This window comes from Oikopleura dioica, chromosome XSR, assembly GCF_907165135.1.
Source record: "Oikopleura dioica chromosome XSR, OKI2018_I68_1.0, whole genome shotgun sequence".
Classification (NCBI taxonomy): domain Eukaryota; kingdom Metazoa; phylum Chordata; class Appendicularia; order Copelata; family Oikopleuridae; genus Oikopleura; species Oikopleura dioica.
In genome coordinates this window covers 8,069,063-8,092,700 of record NC_137294.1, presented here as the reverse complement: position 1 = coordinate 8,092,700, position 23,638 = coordinate 8,069,063, and the positions used below count along the sequence as shown (strand labels likewise).

Genomic DNA, 23,638 nt, shown 5'->3' with positions numbered 1-23,638 from the left:
AATGCGATTTAGAATAAATCTTCTTCTTTTAATCACAGTGTTATTGAAACAAAGTTGGCAAGTAAGGTGAAAGTGTACAGAATAATTAAAGAAGGTCTACAGAAAGTTTATTCTTTTTTCTAAGATCTTTGTCCGGACGGTACGAAACTCACCACAATTATTGAAGTGTTCATTTTCCAATCGCAAGAAATTCTGAAATGTATGTTTTTTTCTTAATTTCAATGCAAGATTTTATACCCAAATGAATCGACGAAGCATCTCGAGAAATAAGATCGCCGTCGAAAGAGCTGTTTTAGCAAAAATTGAAGCGTTACTGAAGTACTCCGAACGCATAAGTAAAAACTGAAAAAGCTTTAGATAAAAGAAACGACAAATTGCATGTAACCTGCGGTATCCAAATAAACCGGAGCAGTGAGTTTTCAATGATTGCTATGTAATAAAACAAGTTGGAACCAGATCGTGAGGTGTAAGCAAGATCACCTCTTAGGTATGAGTTCTTTTCCGATTTCATAGAGAATCCCTTTTCGCCGTTGAAAATTATATCTCAGCAGTTATATTTTAATAATATTTCTTTTTCAACATGTTCCCAATCGTGAATCAAGTCCCAATAGAGGGTAAACACACTTGAAATCGATAAAAATTGTCTTACCAAATCCAAACTCACCTTGAACAGAAGTATCCACCGCATAAGAGGTAAAAATTATATACAGAAGGTTTCTGCGCATAATAAAACGCCATTCCGTACTTGAGAAAACTCGTCGAATACTTGGCCGTATTGTATAAATGAGTGACACGACTATCATCGTGGTATCTTCTCAGGCACTGGAGAAGGCGAATCCAAGCTAAAAGGATGATCTTTTTTGTCCGTTGGTTATGTAATTTCTTTACCGGGATAGCAAGCCATAATCAGACGAAAATAGGGCCAGAAGTATCCACTGTCTAATGAATAATTCCCACAGTGGTATGCTTTAGTTGAAACTAAGGTTGAAATTTCCACGGTAGGTGATTCCGTGATATTTGCTTTTGGAAGGAGAGATAATTCAGGATGAGAATTCAAAAAGCATATGAAGAATTCCGTGTCCATAAAAATACCGACGAGAGAATTGAACTGATCAGCAAGCCAGAAATCGACAAATTCGACTTTGACGAAGCCAGCGAAAAGCTCACGAATGAGAACAGCTCTAAATAGGATGAAAGGTGTTTGGTTCCGGTGAAATATTCAGAATCCATTTCAGCCTTTCTTGAAGCCAGTTAGCTGTTGACTTGAACCCAATCGATCTAGAATTGATGACAAAATTATCCATAAAGGAAAGCTCACCGATTAAGTAAGAATTTTATGACAAAGGAAACATTGATAAGAATCGGCAGCAGATAGAGCACGGATATCAAGGAAGAGTTCAGTGCCACTAGAATTTTCATAAAAAATAGAATTGATTGATTGATTACCTATCAAAGAATAAGCAAGTAAGGCAGCTGACCAAAGAAAACATAAAAGAGATTTTCAACGGCGAATTAAACCTGTTTATGCTATTTTTTAAGAGCAAACTCTTCGCCTTTCCTGAAATGTATGCCATTTTAGTTGCATTGAGTATTTTTCGAGGGTCTAACTTGAAACTTTGACAAGTTTTTTTCACTTTTAAATCATTTTTAGTTTGCTAGAAAACGTTCATAAGTGACCAGTTTATCCCAAAGGAAGACCAAATATGAATGTTGATAGCGAAGAGAACCATAAAAATCCAGCAAAAAGCTGATGGCCGGAATAGCATAAGAGTGTAATAGAGGTCAACAGAGACGGAAGACTCGCTATCATCAGCTCTAAACAGGTTTACTCAGCGAGTCAACGGGAGTGCTAACCTCACCTATAAAGCAAAAGGCACTTATTCCCCAAGAAGCTACTGAAATTCCAGCTAAAAGTGTTTAGCCAAAGTAATAAATCGTCGTTGCACTTTAATTACCCATAAATCCAGTGATAAGAAGCGATTTGCAATCGCACTTCTCGACTCCATCACCAGGTCAAATATTACCTTCTTTAGTGTTGAAAACGCAAATCGCGACGCACAAAATTTACAAGCTGCGTACAGTTTTATGCTTGATTCTTTTAACCGTCGCTTTTGACAGCAATAAACTGCCTCCGTATGAAGAGCATGAATTTCGAATTTTTTTGTTTACAAAAGGCGCGTTCGATTATAAACTGAGTTTGACCTTTCCTTGTGAAGAAAGTCCGGGCACTCTAAGCAGCGTCATCGCGCGTTTACGATCGCCGAGAAGTTTGATCATTTTCTGCTCCAGATTCTCAAGAATGCTAGCCGCAGCGTCGCTTAACGGAAAAGTGAAGCGAGCAAAAGTGTTCCATCCGTCTGTGCTTCCCCTGCGCTTGTCATACTTTTTCAGCAACTTGCGGAAACTCTCGATGTTCAGGGTGCGATACAATTCCAGTTTCTCCTCGAATCAATAACTAGCTAAGTTCGGTAGTTTACCTTTGTAAGCAGATAAAGTTCCGGAATCGAACTTGAAAGCCACTCACAAGTTTTCTGTGCATTTTGAGTGGACTTAGCCTCGTTTAAAGCCTCTTTGTTGTTGTATAAAGTAGCCTTAACTTGGGTCTACAAGGTCTCAGCTATGGAGAGCGAGCAACCACTCAGTCAGTAGACGATGGTAGACCCAGAGCAACACGGAGTCTAAGTGCTCAAGTCTTGTTTGAATGTAGCCCAATCTGTCCATAAAGAATCTTATTGAATTTGACATTTCGTCCTTTAAATTCTTTATTGCCGCTCGCAAAATTTAAGTACGAGAATAGAGTTTCGACAGCTATGACTTTGTTTTACGATTGATCTACGCAAACTAAAAATTTACATTTCACTTCTTCCAACAAGGCGGAGAGTTTTAAATAATAGTAATTAGGGCTAGACGCTTGCACCGGCAACCTGAATATAAAAAGGAGACTGAATAAAATTCTCCTCCCGGAAACGTTCTATCAGGCGGATTTCTATACATTTTTTTTTAAATATCATCAATTCTTTGCCGCTCGAAAATCCGCTTCGCATAATTTAAAAATTCATTTCTCCACTCTGGTGCATGCTGGAGTATTTGTCGCCTCAATTCCTTATGAAACTTCATTATTTCTGGGTCTCTTCTTTATTTGTTTCTAGCACCTGAACAGCGTTAACTGCTGCTCAGCTGAGCTTTTGATCTCTTCCGCTTTTTTATTCTACGACTCTCAAGTTTTGTCTACTATCCAAGCGGTCGTCTGGTCTCCACACAAATCAAACAAAATCTCACCCGATTGAGGGTTTAACAATTACAAAAATCCGCTACTTCGTCTTAACCGCCTCTTGAGAACTGTAAATTTTACAGGGAAAACTTTCATAATGTTACTCTGTAACTCTTTAATGATTGCCAAAGAACGGGGCAAGCTAAAGATATTGTAAAGCCCCTTTTATCGCCGATATCTATTTGAGGTGTAAACAACAGCTCTTATTATTCGATACCCGGATTAGTGATAAGAGACTTTATCGCTGATGTAGGAAATAGAACTGACCCACCTAGCGCAATAAGAACCGCGCTATGTATCATCGTCCGCCACCGGTAGTGAGCAATAAAACGCCCACATTTATCAAAATATACTTTTACTCGTAAATTGCACCAATGGGCCGCTCCCAAGCTGCCGTCTTCTCATTTAAATTATATGATATAATAATGAAAAAGGCATTTAATAACCAAAACTTTATATTTCGTGGAAACGATTAGTTTGCCTTCAGAAATTACAACTGTCTGTTCCCAGACCGGACTCGGACGAGCTTTTTAGGAACGGGTTTAATAATATTACCCAAAAGTTAAAAAAGCAAGTTGAATCCGATTTCAAAAAAGTGACGATGAGAGTTCATTTATTCCGAATTCACATAGATCTCGAATTAATTGGGCTTCGTCGATGAGCGTGTTTGCTAGGGTAAGTCGGGAGCGTTGCTTAGGGAGGCCACGGAGTAGAAAAGAAAACGAACGGACGGGACGCCAGCCTCGCGTGACGCGGCACAAAATGCGGTTTTTGAGCCATGTTTACTGTAAACACATTTAACGAGCGCAATAAAGTGAGAGATTCATAATCTCCCATTACGGTACTTACTCAAATTTCAATTCTATTTTCGATGAATTACCATAACAACTTTTAGACCAGATATATATATTTTATTCATTTATATAATACTATTTTCTAGTGCCCTGAGCCCCTATCAATGTTCTTTTGTTGCACTGAAGTCTTTCCAAATTCGTCCGTTCTGGATCCCAAAATAGTAGTTGCAAAATTTGATAAGTAATTGATTTTTACGGAACTCCTTTTTTAATCGATTACTTTTTTTTAGTATCGTTAACGAACTAAAGTTCTAGTTAATGATCTGGCGATTTAGTTGAGCTCACATCTTAAGAGCCTAACTATAACTTTTTTCGTTTACTCTGCCGTAAATGACATGTATTCCGAATCTTATTTAAAATCTTAAGTCTTGATATCAAAGATGAAGATAAGTTTTTTAACACAGTGAGGGCTAAACGTGGGTATTCTTTTCACTATGAAAGTTTTCGCGAGATAGTAGTATCGAAAGTCTACTGCAAATAGTATTTATTACGCTGCCGTCAAACGAAAGAAAAGAGCCCGCTTGGGTGCGCTGAGAGAGGGAGCCCGCGATCTCTTTTGGATCTTTTCTTCGAAGACTTCTCTCTAGCTGTTCTGCTCGAGGGAATATACTGTAAATAATTAATCCAAGCTTATGAATAAATTACTTCTATATCGCGAGTATGAATGCTCATGCAATCATTTATTAACATCACACGTCCCAAACAGAATAAATAAACACTGTCGCTCCTTATTTAGTAAAAAGCACCTAGCCAGTCAAGTTCTCCTGATTATATTAAGAGGTCATTCTTGATAAGGGAAAGACGCATAAATACAAGATGTTTTTTCTCGGCAAACATATTTTGTGCTTTGATTATCCGCACGGATCAACGATAAGCCAACTCTAATCCGCGCCCGCTCAGCACTCTTTGAGCAAATCACATTTTCAGTCAAATAGTATCTGCACGATTAACACGATTCAAGACTAGATTTTCTTTTCTCAGCCATTTCTGTATTCTGCACTCCTTTGCACTGTAAAAGTTTTACAGATAGCATAAACTATGAAAACCAAATCGATCTCGGGCAAACATCCATCGAAAAATAAGCTGATCGTTTGAGCAATTGATAAAGCGGATAGAGCTACAGTAATTTACTGGCGCTGCGTAAGCATATCCCTACGTCGTCAACTCGAGGAGCCCAAAAGTTTACCATGTTCCAAGGCTCTCTAAATATTTGAGCAATTATTATCGCTCACATACCATTTTCCCAAAGGCCACTACCGGTATTTTCGCAAGTATGCTTTTTCTTGTTTACTAAAAAGTATGTCCAAACCAAGTTACAGCTTTCGGTTTGGAGGAGTTCTAGTTATTTATTTTACCATTGTAATAACAGAAAAAACTCATTTCAAGGGGGCTTTTGACCTGTTGATCGTCAGTCGCGTTAGACGAGTACTAATGGTAGGTGCTAAGAGCTGTAAACTTGACGAGAAGAGAAGTAACAGTTTCGATTTTTCGCAGTTCATTTGCGCAGAGCTTTTTCGCTTCTACAGTAAAGTCGCCCGACAGTGAATCAAGATGTTTACATTACAAACTATCGGCCAGACTTAAGTTCGAACCCTTGCGAATTAATAGAGGGCGAGGTGATTTACAATCACCCATTCGTAGGGTCATAATTGAAATCTTGAAATTTAATTGGGTGCGATCAGGGATGTACATTTTCCAAAATTTTCGACTGCGATGCGGTGCGAATTTTTAGCACGGTGCTCTAAGTAGCCGTTGAGTTCAGATTCTATTTGCGTGAGAGCACAACAGCGCTGATACGGTTTCGATAATTCTTGTCAGAATATGTGCGGCGGCCATTCCCCCGGGTGCGTCGCAATGTCAACACTCCTTTTCTCGCCGCCCTAATTATTCTGAATTAAATATCCTCCCCATTTTCGGAGTAGTGGCCTCAGATCGCTGTGTACATGTTTGTTAATGGTTGACATCTATCGTGTCGTAAAATGAATAGTCTTTCGGAACAGACTCTTTCCCTCTCTCAAATATTGACCTTCTCGTCAAGACGTCTCTCCCGGCGCAGAATCAGCTTCCGGCTTCTTATTTCCTTTATAACAAAATATCTCATTTAAAAATAAAGCCCGCTATCAATAACAAACAGCCCGGTCCTAAATCGTTCGCACTTGGAAACCTTTTCGAATGAGTAAGAATCGACTTGTGGCTCAAAAATATTTATATATCGGCAGTATCAATATTTATGGGTAGGGCGCTCAAGCTAATCCCCTTGCGTTTAGGGTACTTTTGTCTAAAAGAGGAGCTTAACACTTGTAAATATTTGTTGAATGTCGCCATAGCCATTCCCTAATTTTTGTGTTTCGCGACTTTGAAAATCGCACTCGACCGCACTCAAGTGTTGTATTAAAATAATCGCTCTGCACACCCTTGAGGCGAGCGCCATTGACAATGAGATGAATAATTTATATTCCCGAGTGTCTTCTGAGCGCGCCTGGCCAAGTGCCAGATCAAGCTACCAAATCGAAATGAAATCTTATCGCAGAAAATTTCATGCGCTGCCGCAAATGCCAAAAGGATGCTAAACAGAAGTTAAGAGTTCCGGCGGAGTTTAAGGACACACACGACGCGTATACGAAACGAAAACGGATGAGCAAACAGGGAGCATAAAAGTGAGTGAATCGCGGACTCCTAAGAAGAGCAAACTCTCAAAAGTAATGGCTCTTCAAACAAACGTGTGATTGTAGATATGAACTCGGCGAAGAATGCGTTTCGGAGAAAAGGGAGGGCAGTTTCCGGTACTCGAGGAGAAGGACTCTTCTTGCCCTGCTAGAGTTTGTGTGCGCCCGTTTCGCCCTGCTGGTTTAGACCGACCTCGATATGGAAATAATCCGAGTCAGGAGGGACTCGTCTGCCCTGCTATCCGGCGGGTGACCAGAATGGCCGGACCAAGCGGGTGACAAGTCCGCCCTGGCCGGACTGCCCTTCTACGCAGGTGACTGCGAGTCTCGGTGGGAAATTGCGAAGTGACCTTACAAAATCTTGATCATAAGGGTGTTCCGACAGTGCAGCTTATCTGCACTAGGTTCATTTTTCAGAGGATCAAGAGCATTTTTCTTCAAAAATTTTCAGGAAAAAGGCTATTTATACAAAAACGAATATGAAGATTCCGAAAATCGAGGTAATATCTTCTGAAAATGAAAGTTTCTTCATGAAAACATGCATCAAAGAACATCCTCTTCTTATCTAATTATATAACAGCTGTCTTATGATCTTCTTTTCTGTTTGAATTTCCTTTAACTTTCTTCCAGCTGATCTTCTGACTTTGTCGGAGTAATTACAGATGCTTCGTTTATGTTTCCACCTAACGGAAAGCTATTTAATTGTTCTCTCCTTCTCGTTCAATCAGAAATGAGTGAGATATTTTCGAAACTCAAAAAAGCTTTGCCAATTGGTAAAGCAGGCTCAGAGATTTTGCCACATCCCAGTAATCAAGTTACAGTCAGGAGCGTTTACAAAGATAGCGTACAGCTCACTTGTTTTCACCGTGACGGTAAGAATAAGTGTCAGAAGATCAGCTGGAAGAACATTAAAGGAAATTTAAACAGGAAAGAAGATCATAAGACAGCTGTTATATAATTAGATAAGAAGAGGATGTTCTTTGATGCATGTTTTCATGAAGAAACTTTCATTTTCAGAAGTTATTACCTCGATTTTCGGAATCTTCATATTCGTTTTTGTATAAATAGCCTTTTTCCTGAAAATTTTTGAAGAAAAATGCTCTTGATCCTCTGAAAAATGAACCTAGTGCAGATAAGCTGCACTGTCGGAACACCCTTATGATCAAGATTTTGTAAGGTCACTTCGCAATTTCCCACCGAGACTCGCAGTCACCTGCGGAGAAGGGCAGTCCGGCCAGGGCGGACTTGTCACCCGCTTGGTCCGGCCATTCTGGTCACCCGCCGGATAGCAGGGCAGACGAGTCCCTCTTACCCCAAATAATCCTCCCGCGCTGGCAAAGGTATTTAACGTCTGTCAATTTCGTCAAGTAGCCAGCGCGGAACTAGCGGTGGAAATTCGCCTCCAGCGCCCAACGCTGTCCAGGTGTCCCAAACAGGATATTCTATGGACGATGACCGTGGCAAAAGATATACTAGAATTCAGAAATGTAGTCGAGTCTCGTAGTCGAACGAATTTTATGATTCGTAATGCAAAAATAACTGTCGACTTCGGAAACGTCGCAGAAAATTATAAAATAGATGAAAATCATTAGAATAATACGGCTGCTGTGGGGATTATGAGCGGAACCGTGACTTTTTATTAAATAAATGTTCAAGACGACAGGATAGCGCTCGCGAGCGCGGTCCTCAACCTTCACGAGTAGTGCAAACTCTTCTCGGCTTGCCGCTCTCTAGACAATTTCGATTCTAGCTGAATCGGCATTCTAGTGCTCTTCACGGTTGAGTGTTCCGGTGGGTCCTCGACAGGTTAACTGGGTCGGCTCGAGAGCTCGGTTTATAATAGTGCTCTTTGTCTATCGCTCGAACGTTTGATCGTTGATTTATAGATAGGAAGAAGAATTATAATAGTTATCTTCAATTTTTGCTAATTTTAGGCGTTTTATGAGATTTATGTTTTGTTCTGGCTACGGGAGTTGGGTAGTTTGCTAGCTATTTGTCTCGTTAAAACTATTTGCGCTGGGAAACGGGGCCGGATTACTGTGCGCCGTGCTCGAGAGGAGAGTGAGAGTAATCGCCCCGCAGCTTGCTCAAAGGGACAATAATTTAATGACGCGTTCTAACAAAGCACCTTACCAATCAGACAGATATTCAATCGAACTGTCCAAATATCCAGTATATTATATACTGTATAAATTGGGCAAGATGGTGCTACTAGCAATGCGACTGAACAAGGACAAAACGGCAGCTTTTAAGTAATCGGATTGAGACGAGGCGCGGTACTACGCGAGGCGCTTTCGAGAGGGTGCGTAACAGTTCCCAACGGTGGCGTTGGGCGGAGGAGGAGAAGGGCTCATGATGCGGTCTGGCGCGCTGCCAACCGTTCACCAGGTTCAAAGCAACGCCAGGCGCCCACTGACTTCCATCACATCGCCCCACTTCACGTGAGTAGTAATTACTACGCGCCCGAAAAGCAAAAAAAAAAACTAGCGCTAAATTAGCTAATATAAAAACGCACAAAGCAGCGATGAATGAACTTTGACAGCGACATTTTGGGAGGGAGAAAGAGCCGCTGTTTGTGAATATTCTGAGTGAAAACTTTATGAGAACTCGTAAACCTCTTTGTCGTGAGTTAAATTTGACAAGGAGCGGATATCTAGGGGCAAACTCGAGATCATATTTGTAGGGCAATCAACTTCAAACAAACCGCGCATGGCAAATATGTGTAATTTAGTATTCATCGCATAACGATAAAATCATTGAACTTTTGTGCTTCCTCCCAGTTCCAGAGTACACTTCCCGCTATTTCAAAAGTCAAGCAAAACAATTGAAAAATCCCCCTTCGCTTCTAAAAGATGAAATTTAACAAATGAATAAGAGGTTCGAGGACGTCGCTATCGACTGTTTATCAGTTGGTGTTGTCATTCTCATTCTGCTAGAGTCAATTTGTTTTTTGGGAGATACGTGTGACAGCTCATTACTTAACTCTCTTAACTCGAAATTTATTTGCTCCACGCAAAAAGTCTAGCAAAGCCAGCCGATCTTCCTTGGATACAGTGAAAGTTGCTTACTTAAAATTCTCAACGTCGATACTACCGACTCGATAGCACAGAAGTTTTTAACGTGACGATATCAAGAAGCGCAGCATCCGCAACTGTTCGGCTCTTAAATTGCCAGGGACGCCAAAGAAGTGTGGAGTGTGCCTAAGATGCCTGAGGGGTGAAGTTCGGTCCACAACGGAAGAGACTGGAGCGCGATTACGGAGCCCGAGGAGTCTCAGATTGCTCGCTGCTCTCATTCTGCTCTCGGGCGCCCCTCGTTTTTTCAGCTTATTTCACTTTTCTTGCCCTTTTTGGCGTTTGAGAAATCTATTTTGCTCGAATAGACGTTGAACTGGCCGTTTTGAACCACTCAACGTTTCATCAACTTGATAAACCAGAGAGATTATTCAAGAAAAAGGAACCTAGAGAGCTTATTGAAGAAGATCCACTGAAAATCACCCGTTGAAGGTAAAATTACGAACAAAACACAGTTTTATACAGTCATCCTCCGAAAGAAGGTTTTTTCAAAACACGATGCGATTTATTGCTGAATTCGCGACTAGATTAATTAAGTTATTAGCTTATATGGGTGCTTTCACTGCGTCTTCATCCTCCCTTATAGCGGACATGAATAATTACAGGTTGTGCCAGAGACAGTATTTTCTCCAGTAAGTGTCCGTCTATCGCAATTTCGGGCTGCCGGCGGGCGATTTTGCTCGCGGGCGCCGCGCTCAGCTCAACTCGGACTCATCCAAAACTACATGACGCGTTACACCAAGTCAAAGAGATCAAATACTGTAATAACTCCCGTCAACCCTTAATCTATTCACAGCGCGCGCGGCCACTTATTCAAAGCGCTTTCAGTTTTAGTAGAAAACTTGCCAATAAAAGTAAAATTAACTGTGGAACTTCTCTTTCGGCCAGACGCAACGTGTTATCACTCGATAAGATAGGCTTATTATCAAGTCGCTTAATAAATTGAAAGGGATCCATCTTTTTCTTGACGCTAGAAGGAATGCTTGCGATTATGATAATTCGCCGATATGCTATCTCTCGAGAAAATGGAAAGAAACTTATGTTTTTAATACTTTCAGATTACCACAAAGCCAAGTTTAAATGATGATCTGCTATCAGAACGGATATCGGCTCGATGAGTGATAGGCTTGGGTGCCAGTTTTATTGACCTTAATCAAAACAAGAAAAAAATTTGATTTTCAGCAATAACGATCGCCCCGAAAAACTTTCCTTTACATTTTATACGTTCCCAAAAAATAACATTTTTGAAGGGCTCGCTTTTATTCGTTTGTTAATTTTCCTTTCTGCAGAATAGGGATTTTATCGAAGGCCGGTACAGCGTAATTTGCGCTGCGTTGTGAGAATTAAGCGAATTTGGCAAGTGCTGGCAGGTCCTGATCAGGTCAGCCTTTGTGGGTAACCTCTGACCCCACGCGCACAGTAGTGTTAATCTTACCCTTCCTCGTGCTCGTCAGAGGGTACGTCTTGTGGCTTTATTTGTGTTAGATACAGTAACAGGGGCGTCCCATCTTGAGTTACCCGCGTGGGTTGACTGTTGAGCATCTGTAGCACCAAGAACCGCCGTCTAATCACTTTTTAGTTATTTCGATGCAGCTAAAAGAAAGATTACCCGATTATAGCTCTCTCGGCATTGTACGAGTACTAGACTTTGGGGGCATTTCCACCAGACTCGGCACCATACAGTACAAAAAATGGTGTGGTGCGCTCGCTCCGAAAACACCACCGGGCCAAATCCTAATCTCGTGGATAACGGATACAAAATAAAAGGAAAATGGATCTCGTGTTTTGGCACGTAGGATAAAAATAGGTTACGAAGCGATGTACTCTTTGCCGAGAACATGCGTAGTCAGATGAATCTATCTTTAAAAGCCTTTAAGAAGAGACCTCGTTCTTAGTATAATTCACGGAGTAGTACCATCTGCGCCCATAAATCACCTCTGAAGTCGATAAACTTAATATTACGACGTCATAAAGTTACATTTTATCTCTTGCAATATAAATAAACCGCGAGCACGTTGATTTACGCTTTGATGCACGATTTCTAAGTCCACTTGAGCACGCCAAGAGTATTTCTTTTCGGCTAAGCAGGTCAAGCTCTATTTACTTCCGCCCTGATCTTCCCTTATTTCAAAATGTGATTAGAAAAACAAAAAGAAAGAAGTGCTCTACCATTTATGGTTATTGAATAAGCGACAAGGGCCTCTTAAACTGTTAGCTAGCCTATCTTTCTCTTTATTTTTATCTTAATTATTCGGTTTCCATTTTTTATTCAAATTTCCTGGCTGAAAATATCAGGCTCTGACGATTTATGTCGCTCACACGCAAAATCGATTCTTCCTTCATAGGGGCGGGCAGATCACTGTTTCGCTCAAGATGTGTGGACCGTGCTCAGATATTAAACAGAAACAAAAAGAAAACCCGCTTTATTAAGACTACTTTTGAGGTAGTCAGTCCAGCCCCTATCCCCTTTTAGAGCTTTTTATTCGATCTAGCGCAGAGGCAACTAAAAGCGTCTAGACAAATGATGGCGATACCATCAACTCGCAACATCTTTCTTCTTTCGATATCTGCGGAATAATATCTGTAGGTAGGAGCGCGAGAACTATTACTGTTGTGTTTGATGACAGGATGGATCAATTAGAGTAAAAAGCTCTATTATTAGCTTCCTGTGCCTTGAGCGCCTTTTATTGCTTTCGATCGATCATAGTAGGGAAATGCCAAGGGAAAGAACGAGTAAGTGGAAAACGGGGAAAACCATCTGGCACCCTTATCGCAGCGAGGACTCGAATGATAGCTGTTCGTTCGCGGTCGGTTCGCTCATAATTGACATCGATGCGCAAATCGATGGGCCTCACAACTCTCAACTGAGCAGCTCGCAGAAAATGAACTCCAAGAACTCGGGGGAGTCAACGAGCCCAGCAAGTCGAAGCAAGGCGCCGTCGAGAAGCAGAAGGAGGTGAACCATGCGAGCGCCTTCGGCAGTACCAAGAACAACAACGAAAACGAGACGACAAACAACGCCAAAGCCCTCAAGAGCCAAAACAAGGGTCTCGAGAACGGCGATGGTGCGCACAAGGCACGGGCTCACAATCATGCATAGCCGGACGTAAAACACGCGAAACAGATAAAAGGGGCTCTCTCTCTTTTTCGCGTACTCTCTCTCAAGAGCGCATATTTGCACAGCCACCTCGTGCTTGATTAATTTTACAGCGTAGAAAAATAAAATTTCGTTTTATAGCCGCGATAAACTCGCCCAAATAACTCGATACTCAATTAAGAATTACCTGTCTAGTCAAGATTTCCTTCCTAAGTCTATGATTCAAAGCTTTTAGAATATTATTCATATTGCTAGCAATAGTTGAATTTAATTTTATTCGGGAATTATATAGAGCTAAGGGAAATATCTCGCGCTGGGAGCGGATAACATCTCAAGTGCTGAAATTGGATGTTATCTTCCTTTTGTCTCAGTCTGGGAAGCGTCATTCTTGGATCAACTCTCTTATTTTACCGAGGCATTTGGCTTTCTGCAGTTTGCACGGGGGATTTGGGATAGGTAACAGAAGTGTGCAGTCTGAGGTGTCGGAGAATTTCGTGTTCTGAGCCCGTTCTGAGGTCAAAAGCGCGGCGCAAAAGGGCGGTTTCGTTGGGACAGGCGGGAGTAACCTACGCGGCGCGAGCGCGAGTATGCGGGAGCCAAAACAAAACTCGGCTCCAGCGCACTTGAAATCGGCGAAAAACCGACCGAGCGCACAAGGTGCATCTTCCAACAAGTCGTCGACCGTCACTCCCACCGCAGAGCAGAGAGCAGCACAAGTAGAGAGCTCCTCGCCACCGTCCAAGAGGAAGAAAACGTCCAGCAGCCAAGGTACTCTCGCCAAACACCATAAATTTAAAACTGGGGTTCAGGCGAAGTGGCAGGGAGTAACTTGGAGAACAAGAAAAGTGAGAAAAGTGGCGCTTCGGCCTCTCCTAATTCCGCGCAGAATTCTGGCTCAGCTGGTGGCGGCCCGCAGGTGCCACCGAAGGCCAAGAACAAAACGTCAGTTACCGGAAAAGAGGCCTTGAACGCGGCGCAGGTCGCCGCGAATGGTTCATCTGCTCCCAAAGCCACGGACGGCAATGCCGACTCCAAGAAGGTAAGCCAGTCCAATGTGCAATGAACAAACACGCGTTATTTCATTGTGAGAGCCCGCAGCCCGAGATCAGAGACAAATCGAGATCGACTCAAGATCGCCGCGGATATGTGTCTGTGTGTTTACCTCATCTCTCACGGGAGAGTGCACTTGAGAGTGATCCACCTATAAAAAGATCAAACTGATACCCAGCAGCAAATTAATAATAATGGGCCATTATTAATGGCGAAACATGTATTCTTATCAAAACGAGAGTGAACTTGAGCGCTCCCCACCCGATTTATTATCTCATCCCTACAGCAGAACCGATTGTAAATCAAGATTTGAGGTCGCCCCTCATAATCCATCGGAGCAGAAATTTCGCTTAGACTCTTTTTTCCACTCGACGTATCTCGGCCAACATATCTGATCTTCTAAGATCAACCTTCAAAGCGTGCGCATCCCTTTCGATTAGATAGAACTGTATGTTTTATCTTTTCTCGCCCTTTGCCGAATTGTCTATTCGCGACAGGGTTTAAGTTAATGATTGATTAATTGCGCACGATCTTGATTGATTGCGGAAGCGTTTTTATTTGCCATTAAAGATAATACTAAACTTACAATTAAAGCTGACTAGGGATGAGTGGTGCCTCTGGGGAGAGCTACAGAAAATATCTTAACCAGGAGCTTTGATTTTGTCCCATGGGACAAGTGGAGCCAATTATCAGCCAACATATGAATTAATTTAACACGGCGAAGGTTATGGATTAAACTTTAATTGTGAATAAATTAGATGTTGACACAGAAATCGTCTTCAATAAGTCTCACTCGTACTTTTCTCACTTTAGTAGATAATATCCGAATTGTAACGGTATTGAAAAGGATATGGCGATTGAGTGATAATAAATGAATCAATGAATTATGTTTCGCTATTGTTTGTGTCCCAGTCATGGATTTTTATCACCTCACTCGTATTTATGGCGTATACTCTCTGAATAGCATTTAAATCAATAAAAGGTTATGGGCTACAACTTATGGCTAACGTAACATTTAACTACGGAAATCCGACTGAGAATTTGTCCACGAAGATCGATAAAATTACTTTGTTTCTTTTCTTTTCGAAAGAGGACATAGACGAGCGATCCTGTTCTCACCGGCTCGGCTTTCAATTTTAATGATTTACTCGAAACTTAATCCCTACTTGAAGGCCTCAATCCGGTATTTTGTCTTCAGTAAAGCTGCGAAAATATATGCGGCTCGTTTAGGACATGATTATGCGCACTGTGGGCAGACAATTGACTCTTAAAGGCACAATAGTATTTGAGGAGACGGGCTTCAAGTGATTTGTTTGTCGAGTTGGGCACTCAGGCAATCTGTGTTCCAATTTTGATCACACTTTCTCACGCGCTCTACTTGAGTAGTGTATTTGAACTCTACAGGCAATTTTCTACATCCCTCATGTGACGTGTTGCGCTACGGCGCCTTCGATTTCTTCGAATTTAAATTTCAATAATATTTTAAGAAGGTGGCTACAAAGGACGCGGAGACAATCACGGAAGCTGAAATTCTAGCGCCTTGCGAAACTGGAACCGAGGTGCATTTATCTGGTATCATCTGGCATGAGACTGATGGTAATTTCATTAAGAATTGAGGCACCAACTCCCCCAAGGGAACATCCTGAGCCCGTTTGGTTCTGGTTGTTCTCGAAACTAATCTGACTCGGAGCGTTTGGTGTAACACGCTCAGTGAACATATATATTGGCCTTTCTCTCATGTCATCATTAAGGGATGGTCGTTGTTAATGTAACCTGGCGCAATCGGAGCTATATTGGAACACTTCTTGACTCTTCAAAGCATGATTGGGCACCTCCGAGGTTATTATAATTATCTAATGTTTAATATCGATGAAAATGTGATAAATGCGCGGAACATCCAACTATATCATCCGATTTAGACTCGGCATCGATGGTGAAACCGATGATGGAACAAAGCCCGGCCGCCGAAAAGGACGCCAAAAACCAGTAAAGAATAGCCGCAACTCACGCCCAGGAGAAAACGGCACTGCTCCCGTTGCTGGCCGGAAGAACAAGAGAGTAAGTTATTTCATGACGGGTTTCTTCTTGACTCGCTTTTTCAAATATTGAATGAGCGCTTCACTATTAATCGCTTTCTTTGCAATGAAAAATAAACAAAAAGATAATTTTACGCATCGTAGAACTTTTTCGTGCGGAAGTGAATAACTCTTTGTTCGACAAATTTGTATAGGGATCAACAGTTAATCCATGTGAAGGATAGCCTATTGTCTTCCACATTACCCAGTTTAATGATAATAGATCTTTTATTATTTAATAATGAGCGCATTTAGGAGCCTGAGCCAAACTCTGATACAGATAATGGTAAACCTGGACCAAAAAAACCCCGAACGACGAATGGGCGGGGAACGCCAGTTCACGAAAATTCTGAAAAAGAAAAATCGGAGGCTGAAGGGAGCTCAGCTGTACAATCCCTCGCCTGCCATTTCAAAGACTGCCATAAAAAGTTCAAGTAAGTAATTTCATACACAAGGACACCAACGCGGAAAAATCAGTGCTTCAGTATTAATTTGAATTTTCAATTTAAGCCTTATCGACCAGTTAATCATTGAATGAACACGGGGCTCTTTGTTGTATTATAAGACCTGCGAGACTACGCTCGTTATTTACAATGTAGACATTCTCGTATTTACAATAGTCAAAAGATGTCAAATGACTGAGTTGCGCATTTTAGGATACTTTTCGGGTTCATATAAGCTGATAAAATTTACATCAAATTGTACGTAGTCATATTTTTTGAGCTTCTGCACATATCCTACTGAAATCAAGGAAGAATTCACCTTAAAGTTATCTTCAGAAAGCAAGAAGCCTTACAATATCACATTGATGAGCATCGGAGGAAAACAGCAGAGACCGAAAAGGAACAAAAGAAAAAAGATAAAAAAGAAAATCAAGAAAACTCCAAAGGCGATAAAAGCGACAACGAAATTAATGCAGCGCTAGGACTGGCCGCATTGGGCCAATTAAGTGACCAAAAAGACGGTGGAACTGGGCCGCCAAGTTTAACGAAGGGCTCCAAAGGTGAGCATCTAGTGGTGAGCTGAGCAAGTCAGAACATTTGTCTTTAGGTCGCCCCCAAAGCGTGGAAAACGTTGTGGCTCCACCGCCACCGCTCCTTCAGAAACAACCCACATCTAGTCAAGCTAGCAGCCTGCCACCCATGCCAGTGTTAACGCCAAAGCCAGGACTAAGCTTGGGAAATAACGCTCCGTCGCCCATCCCAAGAAGGCCGAACCAACTTTCTCCCTCCCTAGATGAGAGTGGATTGGAAATGATAAACGGCACTACTGCAGCAACTGATTCCACCTCGCCGAAGACCACCGAACCAACGAGTACAATCGCCCCATCCGTTATATCGTCCGTTGTACAGTCAGATCCAAACGTCCCAATTAGCGTACCAACTGCGCAAAACGCAGTTCCATCCACTTCCCTAGTCATTGATCCTTCAAGAAGCCAGGTTTCGCCGACAACGATAGGAGCCGCCGAGATTCCTCCAAAACTGGAAAGGCGCCCCACATCCCCATTCCAGCCAGTTAAGCCGGAAAACGAGAGTCCTAGTCAATGCGCAAGGTGAGGAATAAATTTTTAAGGGCGAAAATGATTAATAAATAATTAAGAGTCTCGCCGTCTGCGTATTCTGACATTTCGGACCCAGGTGACGAAGCACCTCCTCAGTCTCCTCAAAACGCGAAGGCTAAAGACGAAAAGATTCCAAAGGTGCAGGAAGAGATGACATCTGTGCTGTACTCAAATTACCCAGTTTCTAATCCATCCATGAAGAGTCATCTTCTCATCAATCGGTAAGCATTTCTGAGGGAAAACTTTTTGTTCATTTGCTTTTAGTGACGAGAAAAAGGATGACTCCAGGAAACTTGCTTCAAAAAACGATGGAAAGATCGTTGAGGTATATTCAAGCTTTATCGTGCTCTTACTAACAGTATTTTCACAGACAGAGAAGGCCGAACAACGACACTCAGCTCTCGGACCCAGGCCGAAGAGTCACCAGACAGACGGAAACAAACCAACGGCTACAATCCAACCTACAAAACAAGAAACAAAGCCACTTCCAGCAAAGTCTGGCAAGGACAAACACTCAGTTTCGAGTCCTGGAGCGGTAATTTACTATTAATGCAGACAACGAAGACTAACCATTACTCATCTTAGATGCCGCTATCAGCGTATGCCCAGATGCCATACGCACCAAACGAGTACATGCCTAGGCAATACCATCATGTCCCCGCTATTCCTGGGTTCTCTGTTGTCCCAACAACAGGTAATAAATAGTGAAATGTTGTATTTATTACTGAAAATTTAGTAGCTCACTATTCTTTCCCCCTCACTGGTCTGCCAACGACACCGTTCCAACCACCGGTAGCAAAACCGAGGTCAGAAACCGACTCTTAGGGTCCGTTTGTCCCTAACGGTCCATGTTCAGGCTGGAAACTAAATCTGGACTAGCGAGAGACCCAGCACGACCTGGTTCTCCTCTAAAACCACACGGTGTCCACCCGCACATGACCTACACGAGTCCTGGGCTGCTGCCTCAGGGACATCATGGACTGCCAAGTTACGGTTATGGTATGAGAGAAGTCGAAACGAAAAATAATTTTTCTCCTTAGGCCCTCTGCATCCAAGCACAACTAAAAAGTGAATCCATCAACTGTTCTTCATTCCGCACCCTCGTTGACGTCTCACGAAACCACGAAACTTATCTATTCAAAGTTCATTTACGGTCGATTTCTCACTCCTGCGAGACTTGAATATTCTTTCGCAGAGAAAGGATTCGATAAGCACTCAAAATTTAGGTGCATCACTTGCTTATTTTGGACTGGCTCCAAGTTAGTTAGTTAGGATATAACAAAACTCACAAAACTGAGAAAGAGCAAGGGTGTTTAATTTATTTCGAATTAAAACCGCGAATGTATCATGCTACGTAAAAACCGTGCCCAAAATATCACCTGCCCTGTTTACCAGTTCTGAAACGGGATTTCCGGTGAGCAAATTCCGAACCAGTCTTTTGCGAAGGTGGAAGCTGGAGAGTTCAAATTCATAAAATTCTCACTAGCCAGTTGGGAGCAGATTCGCTTTCTCTTGGCACCATTTAATATTTCCGAAACTGCCATTATATTTGATGTTTATGAAAGAAAACGAAAAAGTGCGTAAATTATATTATCGACCCTGAAATGCGGCGTTTTTCTTAACTCAACCAAATTTTGTTTGTTTTAATTTCACCTCTAAGTCGCATAAAAAATACATTTTACAAAACTCATCATTTCAATTATATTCAGGGCAAGTTTCTTTTGATATGATTTTTCCTACACATGGGGGAAATATACAAACTCTCAAGAATTGAGCAAATTTGATATTCAGCAGGCGCCTTGTTTAATTACGATATCTTCTATTTTGCAGAATTAATACAGTGCAACCAAGTTTTATAATAATACAATATTTCAAATATTGTTCGCATTAAGAACTTCGCAAGGTAATCATCCTTGAAGAAAAAGATAGTGACGTATACTAAAGATAATTTCACGGTTTGTTCGAGCCAACGTCAAGACAAGAACGTCTGATAACTCAATTTTAAATTAAGTTTGCCGATAAATCGCAACATAATCGCAAAGCTCACTCGAACGAATAGTTTTTATTTTTCGAAATAAATAAAAAGCTGAAGAAAACGGCTTGAAGGTGCTTATGTCTTTTAACCAAGGGGTCGGGGTTAATCTAGTCACTTGAAGAAAATTGCAACTCGCTGAAAGATCTCTATTTGGCCCGATTCTAGCAAAGAAAGAACAGAAGAAATTTGAATCTGATTGCAATATCGTTCTTAAAAATGATAGATTTATGAGAAACTGGTAGGATTTATTTTTTTGCAGTCTTTAGGCAAAAAAAAAGAAGTTTTATTTGAACAACCTCGTTCTTGCCTTAAATTGGCACTGTAGCCATAGAAGCACTATCGAAAGTAGAAGAGAAAAATTATTGCTTTGATCCCCAATGTCTGCCGCGCATTATGTCGAATCCACAAGCTTTCCACATAATTTTTGACGAAAACCACACTAGATGACGTCACGGTGGCGCCACCGAGCGCTCATGATTTTTCCTACTATCTTGTATGAACTGGCAAACAACGATTAAGAATACAAAAGACGAGGATACCTTCGTCCCTTACAAAGTAGAGCTTTCCTTTCAACAATAAGAGAAACCGCAGCTGTTCGTTACGCGACCGCAGTGAAACGAAATGAGGCTTACCTCGGTTCTAGCGCTTCTTTCTACATCAGACGCGATGCAGGTGACTCGATCGAAAGTAGCTACAGTTATCCTTTAATCCTGAAGAGTTTTCGCTCTATTATTCGGCATTTATTTTATTCTAAATGCTTTTAGCGAAGATTCTCTGTGTTAGGCGATTGCTAATTGGTAAAATAAACTAAATAGGAGGCTAAATATCTGAATAAGATTGATAAGATTTCTCGAAATAATTTATTTATTGTAGCATCGCTTCGTTTACTTTGAAATAGTTGAAAGGAGGACCTGTAATATTCATTTGAAGGAATAAATCTTGGGATGATGAAATTTCACGCTCTTTCTCGGACTTTTGCGTACTCTTATTCGAAATCTCTTATGCACCGTTTACGAATGCGGCGGGCTGCGCGAAACTAAACCACGTCGCACCAACCGCGGGTTTAGAATAACTCGGTTTTCAATGTTCTTGTCCTCGCCCCCAAAAAGGTTAAACGAAGCGGAAGTTTCTTTACCTGCTCAGACCTCTTGAAAAGTCCTTTTCGGGAAATGAACGTCAACAATTCCTCGTTCGCTCTTCACTTTCTAGAGCTCCATTTACTTCTACCGCGCTCTCAAGAAACATGACTTGATATTTTCAGTTCGATTTCGAGGAACTAAAAGCGTTCTTTCACGATAGCTTGGGAATCGACGCTGGCGACTATTTTGAAGAAAACGCCCAAATTGGTACGCAGCTGACATCAGCAAATAGCGGATGCAATACAGAGAATCTCCAAAAAAAGTTTGAACCGTCAGAAATTAAAAAAACTAACATTGAGAAAAGAGGCACTCTTGAATGCAAAAACTACGATCTTGCCGCTGACGGATTTGTGGATCACAACACGGTTTGCAATTGGAAGTGTCTCGAAGAGGGGAAGATACTCAAGAGCAAGGGCCAGCTGACTTGCGTGGATGGACAGTGGGAGGGCACTCGCAGCCCGAACTGCGTGGAACCTTGCGCCTGGCGCGCTCTCAAGCTCGCAACTTCGGCCGAATGGAAGACGTGCAAAGAAGACGACAGCTTCGGAATGCCGTCCTATGTTTGTCAGCCCTTTGAGACAAGGCGAGCACGCGCCCGCTGCAGCTGTAGAGATTCCAGAAAAAGGAGAGGTTCTAGCCCTATTTATTATCAACTGAATCGTTTATTCGAAATTTCGCGATAGGAACTCAAGACGGCGAATTCCGTAAATGACATATCTCCTATTGTGATAAGAAAGACGCTATTCTAGCGCCGGTTGAGGGTGTTTATCAACCTGACTGATAACATAATCTAGAGGAAACACTTATCATTAACTATGAAATTCACAACCCCAAACATCTACCGCCATAATCTTAAAAGAATAAGCCACGGTTTAATGAAAGAATGGGGTTGAACCTCGCAAAGTGGAAAGTGTGAGTGGAAAGTAAAGCAAGCCTGATGCGACTTCGAAAAGAATTCCTTACTTATGAAAAAAGTGACCCGAAATAAATTGTTCAATATTCGATTCCTTGAAAGAATGAAAGCAAAGAAATTATGTCCAGAAGAGCAAATAATTCATTTGTTAAATTTTTTATTAAATCAGCAAAGAAGAGTGGCGTGGAAAAAAAATAAAAAAAGAAATATAGCTTTTAGGAGTTCAGATGATTTTATGTCTACATAGTCTTGCGGAGCGCGAATGTCGTTTTGCGGCTACTTCTTCATTAATTCTGGATTGTTAGCGTAGACATTGTTTGTCGCATCGTAGCTTCTGAAGCATTATTTTTTCAGATCTATATTTCCAATAACAGGTCTCTCAATAGACATCTTTTAAGATACCACCGAGATTTTAAATGTAACGTTAATTTTTTATATAACTATACTATATTGTTCCAGTTTTTACGGCTTATGATAAGGCCCATAATAAAAGTTAAAGCGATTAAAAATATTACCTATTTTCATGTCCTGGCGAATTGATTGGTGTTCCTTTTAGTAAGGGCGATTTAGAGCTTGAATTCGCGGCTTTTCTGCAGTCGTAAATTCTTAATCATAGATTGAAGGTAATGTTATTTCGTTGAGGAAATCACTCCAGCTAGGTTGAGTGCAAGACTCACATGTACATGTGCTTGAAATAACAGAAAGCGAGCACCACACAAGTTGCGACTGAAACAACGAGGCAAACTATTCCCACAAGAAGAATGAAGTTCATTCCTAAACCAAACATCACTGCGATAAAGCTCTTTATTAACTCAACCATTATCGACGTGGCCAAATTTCGAAGTGCAAAGAGTGGCGTCGGTCTCAGTACGGGTTTTGAATGCTTCGCACAAGTATTCGTCATCCTTTAGCTCATCGTAGGAGTTGCAGTCCTAAAGTCAGCTTTACTCAAATTAATTCCTTGGTTGAAGGGCGACCTGGATCATCATCTGATCCTACGATATCTAACGTGTGCTACATAATGCAGATCGTTAATGAATTGAAAATAGCAGCTCATTCGAACCTGATTTTGTCGCCGTCACTGTTCATAGTTCTCAAATTCAACATGAATGTACAAGTTATTCTCGAAGTAGGCGACGCTAATATCTTGCCTTGAGTAGGCTTATATAGACCTTTATTCGCTGTTTTCTTTAAAAAACACATGCTCTTCATTGACTTACACGATCAGTTCTTTCCACGAGCTCGCATACATCCTCGGACAACGCTTTCAATCCAAAGAGCATCTGCCGACCTTTCAGAAGTTCAATACTGATAATTATTAATGGTATCGACGAATAACAAAACTTTAAACTTATTTATCGTGATTCAATGAACCCCGTCCCTGGACAACATTCGTTGATTGAAAGCAACGTCCTGCAAAATTGAAAAAGTCCATTCGTTTTTTCAGTTTTCCCTAAATAATTTCCTTGGTAAGAATTTCCGCGTTGAGCGAACTACCCGAAGGAATATTTTGGACAACTCCTCTACACTGATAGCATCTTTTTGTAGTACAGACTTTGTCTAAGCTGGGGTTATTGCCGTATCCATGGACCAGCGTTTCTAGCTATTCAAATGTTAAATAAAAGAAAAATCGAAGGAATTTTCTCTGTGACGAGTCTTACCAACGGTAAAAAGAGAAGAATTTGCATTTAAACCTTTTGGAGGACGATTGCCTTACAGATGTTCTTTTATGCGCACACTCACGAGCGCCTCCTTCAACACTTTTTAATGTTTTTATTATAATAGACGGTTAAATTGGGGATGATACAAAAGCATCTTGCAAGACTGTCAGGTAATATTTAATGCCTTTGAATAAATTTCCCTGCAGATGATGTTTTCGAAACTTTCTTTCAAAATGTAAAAA

The 23,638-nt window shown here is 41.3% G+C and overlaps 3 protein-coding genes and 3 long non-coding RNA genes across 6 annotated transcripts; 2 read left to right on the top strand and 4 right to left on the bottom strand.

Annotated features, from left to right (window-relative positions):
• Positions 1–50: 50 nt before the first annotated feature.
• On the bottom strand, positions 51–657 carry LOC145709883 (uncharacterized). The gene is made up of 3 exons (XR_014134952.1): positions 386–657; positions 238–342; positions 51–192 (listed from the first exon to the last, which is right to left on the bottom strand). It is a non-coding gene; the product is annotated as an uncharacterized LOC145709883 (long non-coding RNA).
• Positions 658–1,945: 1,288 nt separating this feature from the next.
• LOC145710170 (uncharacterized) lies at positions 1,946–2,592 on the bottom strand. The gene is made up of 3 exons (XR_014135016.1): positions 2,478–2,592; positions 2,203–2,439; positions 1,946–1,995 (listed from the first exon to the last, which is right to left on the bottom strand). It is a non-coding gene; the product is annotated as an uncharacterized LOC145710170 (long non-coding RNA).
• Positions 2,593–10,144: 7,552 nt separating this feature from the next.
• LOC145706857 (uncharacterized) lies at positions 10,145–19,338 on the top strand. The gene is made up of 18 exons (XM_081784309.1): positions 10,145–10,297; positions 10,924–10,990; positions 12,642–12,941; positions 13,478–13,730; positions 13,772–14,001; positions 15,500–15,608; positions 15,764–15,851; positions 15,932–16,070; positions 16,343–16,521; positions 16,867–17,090; positions 17,138–17,639; positions 17,687–17,869; positions 17,913–17,973; positions 18,019–18,183; positions 18,234–18,342; positions 18,385–18,454; positions 18,505–18,647; positions 18,689–19,338. The coding sequence occupies exons 4-18, from the start codon at positions 13,550–13,552 to the stop codon at positions 18,718–18,720; spliced, it is 2,415 nt and encodes an 804-aa protein (XP_081640435.1). The 5' UTR covers positions 10,145–10,297; positions 10,924–10,990; positions 12,642–12,941; positions 13,478–13,549; the 3' UTR covers positions 18,721–19,338.
• Positions 19,339–20,043: 705 nt separating this feature from the next.
• LOC145708048 (uncharacterized) lies at positions 20,044–21,658 on the top strand. The gene is made up of 3 exons (XM_081785666.1): positions 20,044–20,355; positions 20,945–21,084; positions 21,127–21,658. Exons 1-3 carry the CDS (start codon positions 20,305–20,307, stop codon positions 21,503–21,505), a joined length of 570 nt encoding a protein of 189 aa, XP_081641792.1. The 5' UTR covers positions 20,044–20,304; the 3' UTR covers positions 21,506–21,658.
• A 267-nt stretch (positions 21,659–21,925) lies between these two features.
• Positions 21,926–23,022, bottom strand: LOC145709927 (uncharacterized). Its single transcript, XM_081787621.1, has 5 exons — positions 22,956–23,022; positions 22,553–22,667; positions 22,413–22,509; positions 22,251–22,340; positions 21,926–22,069 (listed from the first exon to the last, which is right to left on the bottom strand). The coding sequence occupies exons 1-5, from the start codon at positions 23,016–23,018 to the stop codon at positions 22,012–22,014; spliced, it is 423 nt and encodes a 140-aa protein (XP_081643747.1). The 5' UTR covers positions 23,019–23,022; the 3' UTR covers positions 21,926–22,011.
• Positions 23,023–23,088: 66 nt separating this feature from the next.
• Positions 23,089–23,422, bottom strand: LOC145710113 (uncharacterized). The gene is made up of 3 exons (XR_014135003.1): positions 23,397–23,422; positions 23,233–23,338; positions 23,089–23,188 (listed from the first exon to the last, which is right to left on the bottom strand). It is a non-coding gene; the product is annotated as an uncharacterized LOC145710113 (long non-coding RNA).
• Positions 23,423–23,638: the final 216 nt, after the last annotated feature.